Below are 14135 nucleotides of genomic sequence, written 5' to 3' on the forward strand. Positions count from 1 at the left end.
TTGCAGAAGACAGTGAGAAAAATTATTTATTTCTTAATTTTAACATAACCGCTGTTTCTTTAAGAAAAATACAATTTGTATCAAATAATGAAATCAATATAAAACCAAAAAAAATTAAGACAACCATTCTTAATCAAAATAAAACATTCCCAAACAGATACATAATCAGTTTGTTAATTTTTGTTTAACTCCATAGACCTTCAGGTTCATGGAGTTAGGCACATGGAAAAGCTTCCATTTCGTACTTCGCTACTTTGGCTTACTGATAGATCGTTTAATATCTTTTAAGGATGGTTTGAAGTATCTTCGAAGGTCTCTTCAATGTCTAACAAGTTCAATGAAGATCTGATACCAAGGAATATGCATATTCACTTTCACGGTAGAACTCTATGCTGCCTTCCCCTTGCAATAACCTTTGTTTCTGCTTGAGCAAATTGCAATTTTGGAGGTAGATGGTAATGAAAAATTTTCAATATCTTCTGCTGAAATACTTTTACCTGACTCAGCATCAAGTTTCTTCTTTCTCCTCTTTATGGATCTTCCTTGTTCTATTGCTTGATTCGTTGTCATTTCTATATATTTTATGAATGTGTCTGAAACTTCCTTCTGGGTTTCTGACGTTAGGATCAGAACATGATGACACACTTTATAGAACTTCAACTGCACAAAGAGGAAAGATTTCAACCTTCCTGAATCAAACTTGCAAATTTGCTTGCGATATCGGAATACAGTAAATTTATTCCAGAGCTTATTTAACAATGGAGGAAATACATTTTTGGAATCTGTTGGCATGCTTCTTCATCTGGTGTCCCTTTTCACTCATCAAGTATTTGCCGCCAATGGTATTTCAATTTCGAAAACAAGTTCTGTTTAGTGGTTGCATCAGATCGGTCACATTTGGAGACTGCAAAACCTGTGATAATTCATTCTTGTGACGTTCTGAAAAGGATTTTGCCCAATGTCTTCCAGGTAGATTCTTAGTGAATGCTGGTACTTTGCGGTCTTGGCTATCCAGGTACATTTTCACATTACACCTGAAGTAGAATAAAGTTATCAGAAATCCAAGATTGGACATGGATATAGCATGTTCGACGAATGCACGAATGCTTTTTTTTTCTGAAGACAAGAAGAATCATTGTCAATCAGGTGAGTTTAGTTTATATTCATGCAGTGCTCTCGATTTAGGTATTATAGAACTACAAGGTATTTTGTACTTTTCTGCGGATTCTCGCTGCGTCAGTACTTTGTTGGTGATATCTTTTATACAAAGATCCATACTTCTGTCATCATATGGCTTATAGGAACTTCCTGCCAACTTTCTACGAAAACATTTATTATTAGGTGGCACCACCAAAAGCTATAGAAGGCATTCTGTAATGTAAGAACCGAAACCAGAAGTCGGAACACAACTATGGTCCACAAAAATGATAGGACCATAGTTGAACTCCAAGTACCATTTTTTATTATACTTCTAATAAATATGAAAATACATATACAACTGTAAAAATATTCATTAAATGTATGTAAATACTAAATTACCTGTCATATAGACCATCAAGAACACAGAAATCCTTGTTGTGGTAACTGATGGCAGAGAACGTTTCCAGTGGACGAGTAACATGCAAAACCTACCTCCAATTGGCAGTTGACTAGCGACGAAACATGGCAGGCAGGATGCGTTTCATAACCCTCACAATATTACTATATCTATGCTCTATGCTTTAGTATTTAAATAATCACTAACTGTCACTAGGAACTGAGATATCACTGTTTTCGTGAGCGCGTGTGTTTGGACCATAGTTGTGGCTTAGGACCATAGTTGTGTGAAATTACGGTACTTATTTAACAAGACAAACAGACAATATATATTTTTCTCACCATAGCTCCGCAACTTATGGAACGAAAGGACTTAACCACTTTTTAACAACAACTTTATATCAACTTCCTTTAGAACTTAGACCTTTATCAAAATGCCGGTGTTTTAAGAATTGTATAAAAAAACGTTTTTGGGAAGATTATTTATTTTAATTCTCAGTTGATTTATTTATTTCATGGTTTCAAGCTTTTTCTTCTTTGTGCCCAGAACTTTATATTATTTTACTATTTGTTCTTATTTAACTTCCTTTCATAAATTCTTGTGTTATTGTTTATTTTTCACAGACGGCAGTTTCATGACTTTTCAATTATATTGTATAACATATGTATGTGTTCTTGTATAGCCCCTACATATGAGTTATATTCGCTGGGACATATTCAATAAATTAAAAAAAAAAGATAATTGCAGATAAAAGACAACCATACAATAAGTATATCTCAACCAAGAAAGAAGAATATCAAATTGATTAACGCAAGAAACGGACAATCGCAAAGAGAGAAGTTCGAAAAAAACATAGGCAGACCTGGATAAACTTTGTGGCATACTTAGAAAATGATATTACTTGGCCTTAACCACATACTTATAAAATTCTTAAGAAATTAAATTGTGAATTTAAAGATAATCTAGGAATAAATGTTATTTCTCAGGACAATAATTGGTTACAGTATTTTCAACAACTATGGTCTACATCAACACAAGCTCTCTTGCTTACATTTTCTGCTAATCCTTTAATGGAATTCATTTCTACGGATGAACTACAAAGGGTCTTAGCTAAATTGAAAAACAATAAATCTCCAGAAAAATATTTAATAAATAGTGTATTATTCAAAGATGCTAGCCATAAATTTCTACAAAGATTTTTTATATTTTTAACCTCTTCAGTCCCGAATTTAAAATTTTTAAAAATTGAAAAAAAAAGGTCACATAATCATTCTGGGGTTCCAAAAATCCCAAATCAAGTCTTCACAGAAAATCAAATTTTGGGGCAATTTTGACTCTTGGTGCCCCAAAATTTTAAATTCTAATTTATAAATCTGGTATAGAAATGTTGCAAAAGTGATACTTTTCATTTCTATCACATTTAACTATTCAAAAATTCAAAAGTATCCAAGATACTGCAAAAAAATTAAAAGATAATTATGTATAGTATACTACACAACAGGACTGAAGAGGTTAAATTTGATATGGGAAGGACAAGATATTCCAGAAAGTTGGACTAAATCTATTGTAAAACCTATACATAAACGAAGAGATTTCAAAATTAGGGATAATTATAGGGAAATAAGTTTATTGAACACAGGATAAAATTTATGCAAACATTTTGAAAAAAAAAAAACTCAATGAGCATTACGACAATATTATCAGTGAAGATTTTCGTCGAGGAAGATCCTGTTGTGATGGATATTTTGCACTGAAATTACCGGTTGAAAAACATAGAGAATTTAATCTAGGAACATATATGGCATTCATTGACTTTAAAAAGGCTTTCGATAAAGTTAATCGGAATATTTTACTTAAGATTTTGGCAGATGATCAAGTGCTTCAACAGATTATACAAAATATTTACAACATATATAAAACAACCATCATTCCAATTCGAAGCAACAATAAACTTTCACAATGGCGACCCATTTATAATGGAGTACAACAAGGCTGTGGCCTTTCGCTACTTCAGTATATATATATATATATATATATATATATATATATATATAAACAGAATCATTTAAGATTGGAGACAGACACAACATGGATTTATTCCAATTAATCGAAATTTGCAGCTTGATGCTTTAGTTTTCGCTGATGATCTAGTTCTCATTGCTTCAACTGAAGATGATTTACAATATTCAGTTCACAAATTAAATATGGTCAGTGAAAAATATAACATGGAAATTAATATTGAAAAACCGAAAATCATGTCATTATGTGGGAAATTCCCTGTACCAAGTAAAATCTGTTTGAATAATAAAATAATAGAAAGAGTAAATACTTTCACTTACCTTGGCTACACACTATCACCTTATGATGAAGTAGATATTGCTGAAAAAATATGTAAATATAACAAAACAATAGGGATCATTAATAAAATTATGAAACCTTCACTAGTACAAAGACACGCAAGAATAGGCTTGTATAAAATCTTAGCACAACCAGTATTAAGCTATGGTAGTGAAGGGTGGACTGTGAAGAAGAAAGATGCCAGTAGAATAACAGCAAGTGAGATCAGGTTCATGAGAGCAGCAGCTGGATATACTCGCTGGGATCATAAAAAAAATGAGGACATAATGCAAGAACTTCAAATAGAACCCATTATGCAGTTCATCAGCAAATATCAACTTCAGTGGCAGGGTCATCTAGAACGAATGGATCGATGCAAAACTCCAAAAGCACTGTGTCATTACCATCCGCATGGCAAAAGAACTCTAGGCCGTCCGAAGAAGAGATGGACTTAAAATTCTAGTTTGAGACCGTAACAGGCCACTCGGCCTAATACTGGTTAGCAAGACGAAGACGACGACAAGGTATTTTGTAGACACCAGGTGTCCTAAAACCAAGGTCGTCCTTCACTAGTCCCAGCAAGTTCTGGATCTTTGTGGGCGGCTTATGGATGGTCTGTATTACCCTGATAAGTCTGCAGTAGCCCAACACAGCCTAGGAACGGGTCACAAGATAGATTTCGGCGCCACCACCATCTTGGACAAGACATCAGGCTACTGGGACTTGGTTATCAGGGAAGCCATCGAAATCCAGCTAGATGGCAATAATTTCAACAGAGACGGGGTCTACAGCTGAGTACGGCATGAAAACCTGCCATCAATACGTTTCGACCACCAGCACAGGCAGACAGTCGAGACCAGCAACTAGCTCCTGATTGGCCACTCCTTCCACCAACCAGAATGCGCCTGGCGGTCTTGACTAGGAACTAGCTCCTTATTGGCCCGCAACGGGAAGCCCTACTATTGCATATATACCGGCTAGACATGGTTCCACATCACTTCATTTCCCTGAACAAGATGGCAGAGCTAGCCATCGAAAGCTTGGAAACAAATGTCCAACTCACCTGGCCGAGAACCTGAGAAGAGTTATTCTACATCAAACGCCGGGAAAGCCTCAAGTCATACAAAAACAAACAGTGTTACATACCTAAAGAAATACTTGACATGTTGATACCAAATATGAATGGAATCGACCACTTACAACAGAGTTACAGCACAAAGAAAACGGCAGACTCGCGGCACTTGCTGAGTAAGAATACTGGGTGGCGAAGTGTGGCATGTTACCGGCTTCTTATCTCGGTCTGCAGCCACCTCCGCTGATTAAGATTATCAATTCAGTGTTACTCAGTTATATAGGGAAAATAATTTAACGGTTTTATTTCTATTTTTTTACGTGTCATTTTTCTACTTTTGGACCACTGTGCGGCGCCATCTTCTCTCGGGCCCCGGTCACTTAGTCACTCCTAATGAGTGCACCTCTATACTTGTGGTTGGATATTGTGTCTACTGTCACATATACTGTGACAAGGTACACGAGAATAGACCAACAAAGGCGAACACAGTAGATAGAACTTAAAAATGAGATAGATTCGAACCTCGAATCCGGTGTGGCTTAGTTGATAAAGCGCTAGCATATAAAGCTGGAAACCCGGGTTCGAGTCCCGGTCCCGGAGAGAATTTTTCTTCGTTCTGCCGATTCTTCACCATATGGAAACGCAAAATTACTGCACTGAAACTCCATATGTAGGCTACTTCAGATATCATGTAATAAGTTTTATGTTTAATATCCCAACATTTATAGGTTTTACGTAATTAAAATAATTTGTAAGTCTTAATTAATTTGACTATTGCAATGAAGGTAGAGTTACAAAATTTTTCTGTATTTCCTTTTACATGACTGTATTTATTCTTCGATATTTTTTTCCAAAAATTTTGTTTGTTATAAAATGGTTCATAAGTATCACATATCAAAACATTACATATTTAATGAAATTTGGTGTACAAGTGTGATATACATTAGGGTGTATCGAAAAAAAAAAATTTTGAAAAATGAAGGTGGCTAGTGCGGAAAAGTTGCGACTAGTGGCAGAAAGACTGCTGGAGAAAGAAAATTAAATTTAACCAATATCTTGTATCTCCGCATCCATAATGAAGATTCGAATTTATAACGCATACATGTAAAAATTATTATAACGACAGTCTGCATACCTATACAACTACCCCCCATCAATCAGATCTTTTAAAAGTTAGCGAAGATAGTACAAGAAGAAGAAAAGCATCTGGCACCAGTATCATCTGTGGGGTGAGAGAAGAGAGGGATGCTGGCAGTCAGGGTAGCGTCTGCCCAGCAGTTGTATTTGGTAAGCTGGTCAGATTTGTAACGCTGTTGTTCCTGTGAAATAGTGTATCATATCAGTGGTTTAGTGGTACATGCAATAGTTCTTCCGCATCGTGTTGTCATGATGGAAAAAATAATTCAGTACTCGCCGTACTGCTGACAGTCGTTTTTTCGGTACATAAGGACCGATAAGAGAGTCGCAACTTCCAACCTATAAGGATGTGATAACACATTTTCTTTGGATCAGAGAGTTAAAGACAAACGAACTAGGTGGAAAACACCTTTCAATATAAGATATCGCTCATGTTACTATCGAAAAACTTATCGAGGTTTGAAAAACAGCAAGCCGTCCTACCATCACGAAACGTAGAGTAGCCCGGGCCCGGAAAGCCTCTGTGAATGTGAGTTAAGTAGAAAAGTTGCATCGATAGAACTATCCTTTCTAATAGGCCAGAGGAATTAACGAAATATGATCATTGATAATATCGACATTGTGACGACCAAGACACTATTTAAGAGTGAAGAGAGAAAAGCGAAGAGGCCCATTCGCCATCGATCTGAAGAAGTGCGACTTGGATTCCAAGGAAGAGATAACAGACATCGTTACAAGATCTGAGTCTTCGCCTTCGCACCACTTGGAACAGCAATGAAGCAGTGCGGATTCTGACTTCGAATCTAAGCCCTCTGCCGCTCAGGCTCGCTTGTCTGTATCAAAATTATCTTCAGCAGCCTTCAGGACAGGCGTCTCGAGGAGAGATGTGACTCTAATTGCGATAGCTGTTACAAGACGTGAGAATAATATCTACTAGGAATAAGGGTTTTATAATAGATGATCATGAGAGAAATGAAGATTGGAGATAAAATTCAGAAAGAAGAAACACCTAATAATAAGTTCATTCGAGCGGTATATTTTGTTGGCCGAAAGGACAAGGCACAAACACAGGAGAAAAAGGACAGCCGATTATATCGCCGAGAGAAAGAAGAGAAGCATAATTATAACTTTATTAGAAGAATATATTCCCCTTCCCCTTCCTCTGAACATGGAGACCAGATTGGAAATCGAAAAGGAAATCGGCAGACCACTCCAACGATTAATTTGTCTTCTCCATGGAAATGAGCTTCCACTCCACTATCTCATGAAACATTTCGCTGGTATCACTAAAGGTCCAGGCACACGTTTTAGACAGAGTTACTCCATTGTGAGGCAAAATCAGTGGCTAATTTCAAAGTCATTGAAGTACCCTGGATCAACAAAATTAACGAGGAACAGATCTCCGATCTTAGTAGGCCTACTGATCAGGAGTATCTTCTGGGGATCTCCCAAGCCGTTCATTCTGGTCACTGTCCGATAGAGCTTGAAAGGAAGAAACCAGACCCAGTTGTTCAATCTCGATGGCTTACAACTGCATGTAGGATTCTCCGCTTATATGTGAGCTGTAGGAATTCTTCACATAATTCAGTGTGCATAGCTAAGAAATACTATGCTTCGGAACGAAGTCTGACTATGCAGAGTAAACTAACATTTGACACCGGAGTATATTACTAAGGGTGGGTGGAGGGATGGGGCTGGAAGTGCAGTCACCTCCTCGTAGTGAGTCCTGGGTTATTTCTGAGTGTAAATTTAAAGAAATAAGCGAAGAGCTGCACTACAGAAAAAAAAAACTGAAAACAGACATAGAGCATTAGGCTCGCGAAACTTTAGAGCTGATGCGGAGACACAGGATATTGTCGAATTACCATTTTCTTTTTTTCTACGTTCTTTCTGCCACAAGTCACAACTTTTCCGCACTAGCCACTTTTGTTTTTTTTTTTTTTTTCAATTTTTTTTTTCGATACACCCTGATATAAGTAATGAACTAATAAGTTAGTAAACTAAAATTTCACTCCTGAGACCAAGATTTCGCCACTGAAATCTTGTGTTGACAGCATAAGCTATGGTAAAGAGCCGAGGTGTGTGCATTGAAGATCGTTGCAGGAGCATCGAAGACTTTCCTAACCCTGCTTTATATCCACTTCATTAAAAAAAAAAAAGAAAAGAAAGGCAATTTGATTTCCCTAACTTTCGGGCTCTTGTAATAAGGGATTTTCGTCTCTGCGTAGAGGTTGCTGTCGGCTAGCGACGGGACAGCAGTGTGGATGGTCCGACTCAGATCCTCACAACCGACCAGCATCACTCATTTTCCAAAGGTTAGGAAACGGTACGGCTCTTTGAAAATCTCTTCCTAACTTCAACTTATCGTTTTGTTTAGTCATAATACATGATCCCGTTTGAAAGCCTGAGTGAACTTTGTGATGACAAAGATGTTATTAAGACGGATTTCACTGTACATTGGACACTCTGCTTTCTCTACTTGAATTATGCACCACTGACATCATGGATTAATGTAGATTCATTCCCACGATGGACTTCAAACAACATGGAAGACAACGTGATGAATGTTTCTGTACGTTGTTCCAAGCGAAAGAGAGGAGAGGAAAGGATAGAGAGGAAAAGAATGAGATCGAAACATCCACCATGGAGAGATGAAAGTATTTTAGTCTATTGAATATTTTGTGATAATCTACTTTTTTAACCGGGATATAAAGAGGTAGTTTCTTTTGCGGTTCTTTATTTTATAATTGTCTGATCATTTTATCATCATACAGTACTTCCTTAGAGTCTATTCAAAAAAAAGTACGGAGTGAAGAAAAAGAAACACAGAATATAGTAATAATCACAGTTCACAATTCGACGCTGCTTATTGACGCTGAGTAAAGCCCCACATGCTTAAGAGCCCCGGAATAATTAACAATAATAACAAAAACGGTAATTTATTTCTTTCGTAGCTTGAAGTGTTCTTTGATTTACGCAGAACACGTCACAAACTCTAAACACAACTTCAACAAAATAGGAACAGACATGCAAATCTTACAAATTAAACCGAAAAGCCAAAAACTAGTCACTTTAGAAAAATACGAAATTTCTAGATATACAAAAACACACACAACACATCCTTAACACTGAACTGAATTTCAGAATATAACTCTTTTTGACACATTAACAGTCATAAACAAACCCCACTGACACCTACAGGGAACCGGAATATATTGCGGGACCTCACTAGGGTTCAGAAGATGATCACTAGGTCGCAACTAGTCAATTTTTGACATAAAATACGATCATAGTTTAATATTAACATAGTGGAGTTTAAATGTAGTTTATTTAAATAGCTTAACAGATAAATAGAGAGAAAATGAATATAAAATGTGATAATAATATTCATATAGCTTTAGGCCTATTATGTAAATTAAAAATACGGTATAGTAAAAAAAAAAACAAGTTCGATTATTGTGAATTTGAGCACGAAATGTTTCGCGATGTGGTATTCTCTTCAGTAGTGAAGCGACTATCAGACAGAGCAGTTTTGAATGTTTCTAGTCTTCTGTAATAGGCCTACATCAAACCGTAATTTTATTTAAATAGTTCATTATGAACAGAAATCAAATGGGCATCAGCTGTGGTGTTCCTGTTGCAGAAAATTTTGAATAGAACATCTAAGGCACAACAGTCTTATAAAAACGGGTTCACCATATTTTGGAACAGAATAAGTGACATCTTTCTATACCATATTTGGAAACAGAGGGAGTACTTAAGTGCTTAGATTGTATGCCTGCAATTAGTAATTGAAGTTAAGAAGACCTATTTTAATTTTGAGATTATCGAGAATACTTTTCGTGCGTAATCCAGAAAACGGAAAGTTCATTTTCTCAATTGAGGCTTTTTCAGTGATTTCATTTAGGTATGACCTCTGAGGAATAGTTCAGTAAAATAAGCGATAATCGGTAATATCATTCGTTACATGATAAAATAACTGAACTATTGTGTAACGCGTTAAACGTTTGATGAAGCAGCGACAATGGTCCTGGTTCTCTTGTCTGTGTTTGTCCTCCCTGCTCGACTACCCAAGATTATTTTCTTAATTGTTTTTTTTTTTTTTTTTTTTCTTTTTAGCGAGTCTAGCATCCATTGCTACTCCGATTGGCTGTTTAATTTCGGGACCATTGCTCGACCGCTGGGGACGGCGGATGGCGCTCTTATCGGTGAACGTGCCAGGTTTAGCCGGGTGGATTGTGCTAGCCACAGCGAATGCCGGCAACGACTTCTTGATTCAGATATATGTGGGCAGGCTGCTCACGGGCCTCAGCACCGGTATGGCGAGCGTGCCGGCCACGGTAAGGAAATGGAAAACAACATGTTGAAAGATATATCTTTGCAATCAATGTTCATTACTATATGATAGAGAAATTATATGAAAGAAAAAACTGAAGCATTTTCTTCAAAGACATACGCAAATACTGATGTTCTAAGGAAATATCGAGTTACATTCTAAATAGGTGAATTAATATTGCCTTTATAAATTAGTTTCATTTACTAAAATTACTGGTTCTGAAGTACGGTGATAATACAACGGTTACCTTTCTCCCAAGTCAGGTGTATACAGAGTGTTTAAAAAGAAGTAACCGAAACTTTTGTCTGGTCTTTTGATCGTCTTTACACAATTTTATGCTCCACATGGCGTCCGTCATTATCCACTTCGTACTGCATGGGGTCAAAGATATGTGCAAACATGCTAGTACACTGATCTGGAGTTATGTTCAATATCACAGATTCAGTGTTTGCTTCCAGGTCGTCAGTGGTATGTGGTACCGGATGAAAACACCGTTCCTTTAACTAGCCCCACAGAAACGAGTCACATATCGTGAGATCCGGGCTTCTGGGGGGATATGTAAAGAAAAATCCCTGGGGACGACCCTATTTGGAAAGAGTTCCTGAAGGAACGGTAAATTACCACGGCCAATGTGTGATGTCGTTCCGTCTTGCTCGAAGACTTGTTGCTCATAATCCAAATCTCTGAACTGACAAAAAGTCTGTAAATCGGAATTGAAGCGGATAAGGACCTGTCGGTATACAACAGCGTTGACAGTGATAGTCTCACCATTAACATTTTCAATTAAATACGGGCCGATAACGCCATGACTTCAAATTGGAGACCATGCGGTGACTTTTTCAGAATGTAGGGGTCTCTTCAGTACTCGTCAGGCTTCTCCCACCCAATAAATCTGATGTTCTGCTTTTAACATGGCCACTCAGGTGCACATGGTACTCATCTGACCACCACCAATTGTCAAGACTGTGTTCATCCTCATAGAGGCAGGCTAGTACACGGGCATAATACTGCAAGCGGATGCATAATCTGGGGGTCTTAACTCATGCAAAACCTGGATCCGGTATGAGCGGGCACCAAATTCCTTAACCATGCGCAACACATCTGTGGGTTGCAATTGCAATTCCTTTGATATGCGTCGAAAACTCTTTTTCGGTGACTGCAGAGCTTTCTCCATTACACGACCGACAATCTCATTCTCCTGGTGATGCGGGGTCTGTCCCTCATTATGATTCGTCACGGACCCTGTTTGCCGGAACATTTATACTCAAGACAGGACTTGGTCTTTTTTTTTGTGATGCAGGTCTCTGGAAAGCGGTTGCGACATATTTCACAGAAGGCCCATTATTCTGTTCTGTCTCGTAACTCCTGAAATAATGTTCCATGCAACATGCGCGTTCCAGGACGGCAGACTGTGGCACGTCGGCTGTCACACTCAACTCAACTCTGAAACATAAATAAATAAATAAATAAATAAATAAATAAACCGTAAGTTACCTTATCTTGTTAAAAACAAGCTCAGTTTCGGTTACCACTTTTAAACAACCTGTATAATGTGAATAATGCAACTGTTACGAGAATATGTCCAAAAATTCCAATTACCTTCCTGACAGCCAATTTCCTAACCGAGACCTTGGATTGCAATTTTGTGTCTGTCTGTGAGTGTGAGTGTGTGTGTGTGTGTGTGCGTTTTTTTTTAACCAGAACCGCACCTAATGAAACACACAAGAGCATCATATTGCTAAGGACACGAAAAATTTAAAATGCGGTATTACGGCGTTGCTTACGGTCCTAAGCTCGTCTCCTTTCACCATTTTATAAAGCGGGCAAAGAGCAGACGCGTATCGAGAGAGCGCTGCTGATTCACAATCATTCACTGAAGTGAGAGCGTTACTGTTTCCCATGTTCAAGCTTGTGAACAAGAGCAGATCCGTACGAGCCAAACCTGCCGCTATATGATCTAAATTCGAAGTCTAAAGCATTCAATATTACGTACTCGTAAATGAATTCTTAAATATGTAACTTCAGAGGTTTCAGTTGCATATATACTCAAAATTGTTATGATCAAGAACTGTAAGTAGCTGCCGTATTTGCAGCTCAGTTGGCAGAGTACTGGCTTACGATGATTGCGTAACCGGCCTCGAAATCCGGTGTTGACAGAATTGTACTTGTGCGGGACAAAGCTAAGATTGCTGACAGTTTTTAGTTAGGGTTTTCCTTTACCTCCATTACTACACTGTTACTCTCCATTTCAACATTCATTTTTTTTTGTTTCAGTTATTTTCATTGTCACTACAGTAGCACTAACGAAACTGTTTCGGCGCCATGTAATATTGTGTAACTAGCGCAAAGATGGCATCGGTCTTAGGAGGCGTAGTACCGTTAAAGGGCTTTACAGTCCTTAGAAGTTAAAGGTTGCTGTTGAATTTCAGCTCATTGAAGGCTGTCCTGTGTTCGTTTCCTCCAACACGTGATCTAATATCCTTAATTTCTTCCTATATCTTTAATTTCATCTTGATCCATCATCAATTCATTCGAGTTTTCTGTCCAAAGGCAGGACTGTCATTGCAAGCTCAGCATTCTCCAACATTCCCTCTTTTCCGCCTTCCTCTTAGTCTCTTCATACGATCCATATATCAGATGTTTTCCATCATCTGATATCTTCGTCTGCCCCAAACTTTTCTCCCTTTCTCCATTCCTTCCAAGTGCATCCTTCAGTAAGCAGTTTATTCTTAACCAGTGAGCCACAAATTTCAGGTCTTTCAGTAAATTCCCTTACTTTAATTTTAAACTATCTACTAAATTTCATTATAATCAGATTTGACTTTCTGATGAAATCTGAATGTAATTAATTACATTGAATGCTTAGACAAATGTCATAGCTAAAACTTCTACACCTTTAGGTTTTTTAAAGACAAATTAAAAAAAAAATGTGGTTTTTAGGCACAGTATTTCAAGACTATCAGCACTTTCGCTTTGAAATTTTGGTTTCTTAATTAAATTATATTTTTCCTTAGTTTTGTATCTATGGGTTACCATGACGGTGAGGAGTTTGTAGAATAATGATTAGAAAAATGCAAGTTTTCCAAGAAAATCTCCCGAAGTTTTCCCTGTCAACCACAAATTTCACTTTGATTCGCCATAAATTTATCTGGATCTGCTGCGTAGAGAGTGAATCCTCTGTTAGGCTATCGCTACGCGTAATTAAAATCAGAACTTACATTTTCGCATGTTTCTGAATAATTAATTAATGTTATACATTCAGTAAACGTTTTAATACAAAGTTATAAAAATTAAAACACTTCTGATTCAGTTATCGAATTCAGAATGTAGTTATACAAATCATTACGCTATTGATAACTCAGTTGGTAGAGTGTTAGTTTACAACGACCGGAGATCCGACATCAAATATTTGAAGTGGAGAAGTTGTATTTATAATAGGTAAAACCAAAGTTGTTGAGATTTTTCTTGGGATCCTCCTGTATTTACTTCGTCTTTCCACCAACGCACTTTATAATCATCTTTTCATAATCATCTTTATCTATAAAAATAAGGTAATACTTGTGTTTGCGTGGCACCAAGTCGATTGTCCATCGTGGTGTGTGTTATTTACTGTCCAGAGACTAGTAGGTGACAGTGGTGTTGAGTTTCAGATCTGCGTAAGAGGCACTAGAGCATTCCAGATTCTTGCTTTCTTGACGAAAACATGACGACTCACA

The 14135-nt window shown here is 37.3% G+C and overlaps 1 protein-coding gene across 5 annotated transcripts in view; it reads left to right on the forward strand.

The window, feature by feature from the left end:
- Positions 1–14135, forward strand: part of LOC138711898 (facilitated trehalose transporter Tret1-like) — a 209773-nt gene that overhangs the window by 159008 nt on the left and 36630 nt on the right. For all 5 annotated transcript variants that reach the window (XM_069843180.1, XM_069843184.1, XM_069843182.1 and 2 more), the window contains one exon: positions 10203–10423. In XM_069843180.1, the coding sequence (XP_069699281.1) occupies positions 10203–10423 (221 nt within the window). The remainder of the gene's footprint in view (positions 1–10202; positions 10424–14135) is intronic.

This window comes from Periplaneta americana, chromosome 13 (assembly GCF_040183065.1).
Source record: "Periplaneta americana isolate PAMFEO1 chromosome 13, P.americana_PAMFEO1_priV1, whole genome shotgun sequence".
NCBI classification, from domain to species: Eukaryota; Metazoa; Arthropoda; class Insecta; order Blattodea; family Blattidae; genus Periplaneta; species Periplaneta americana.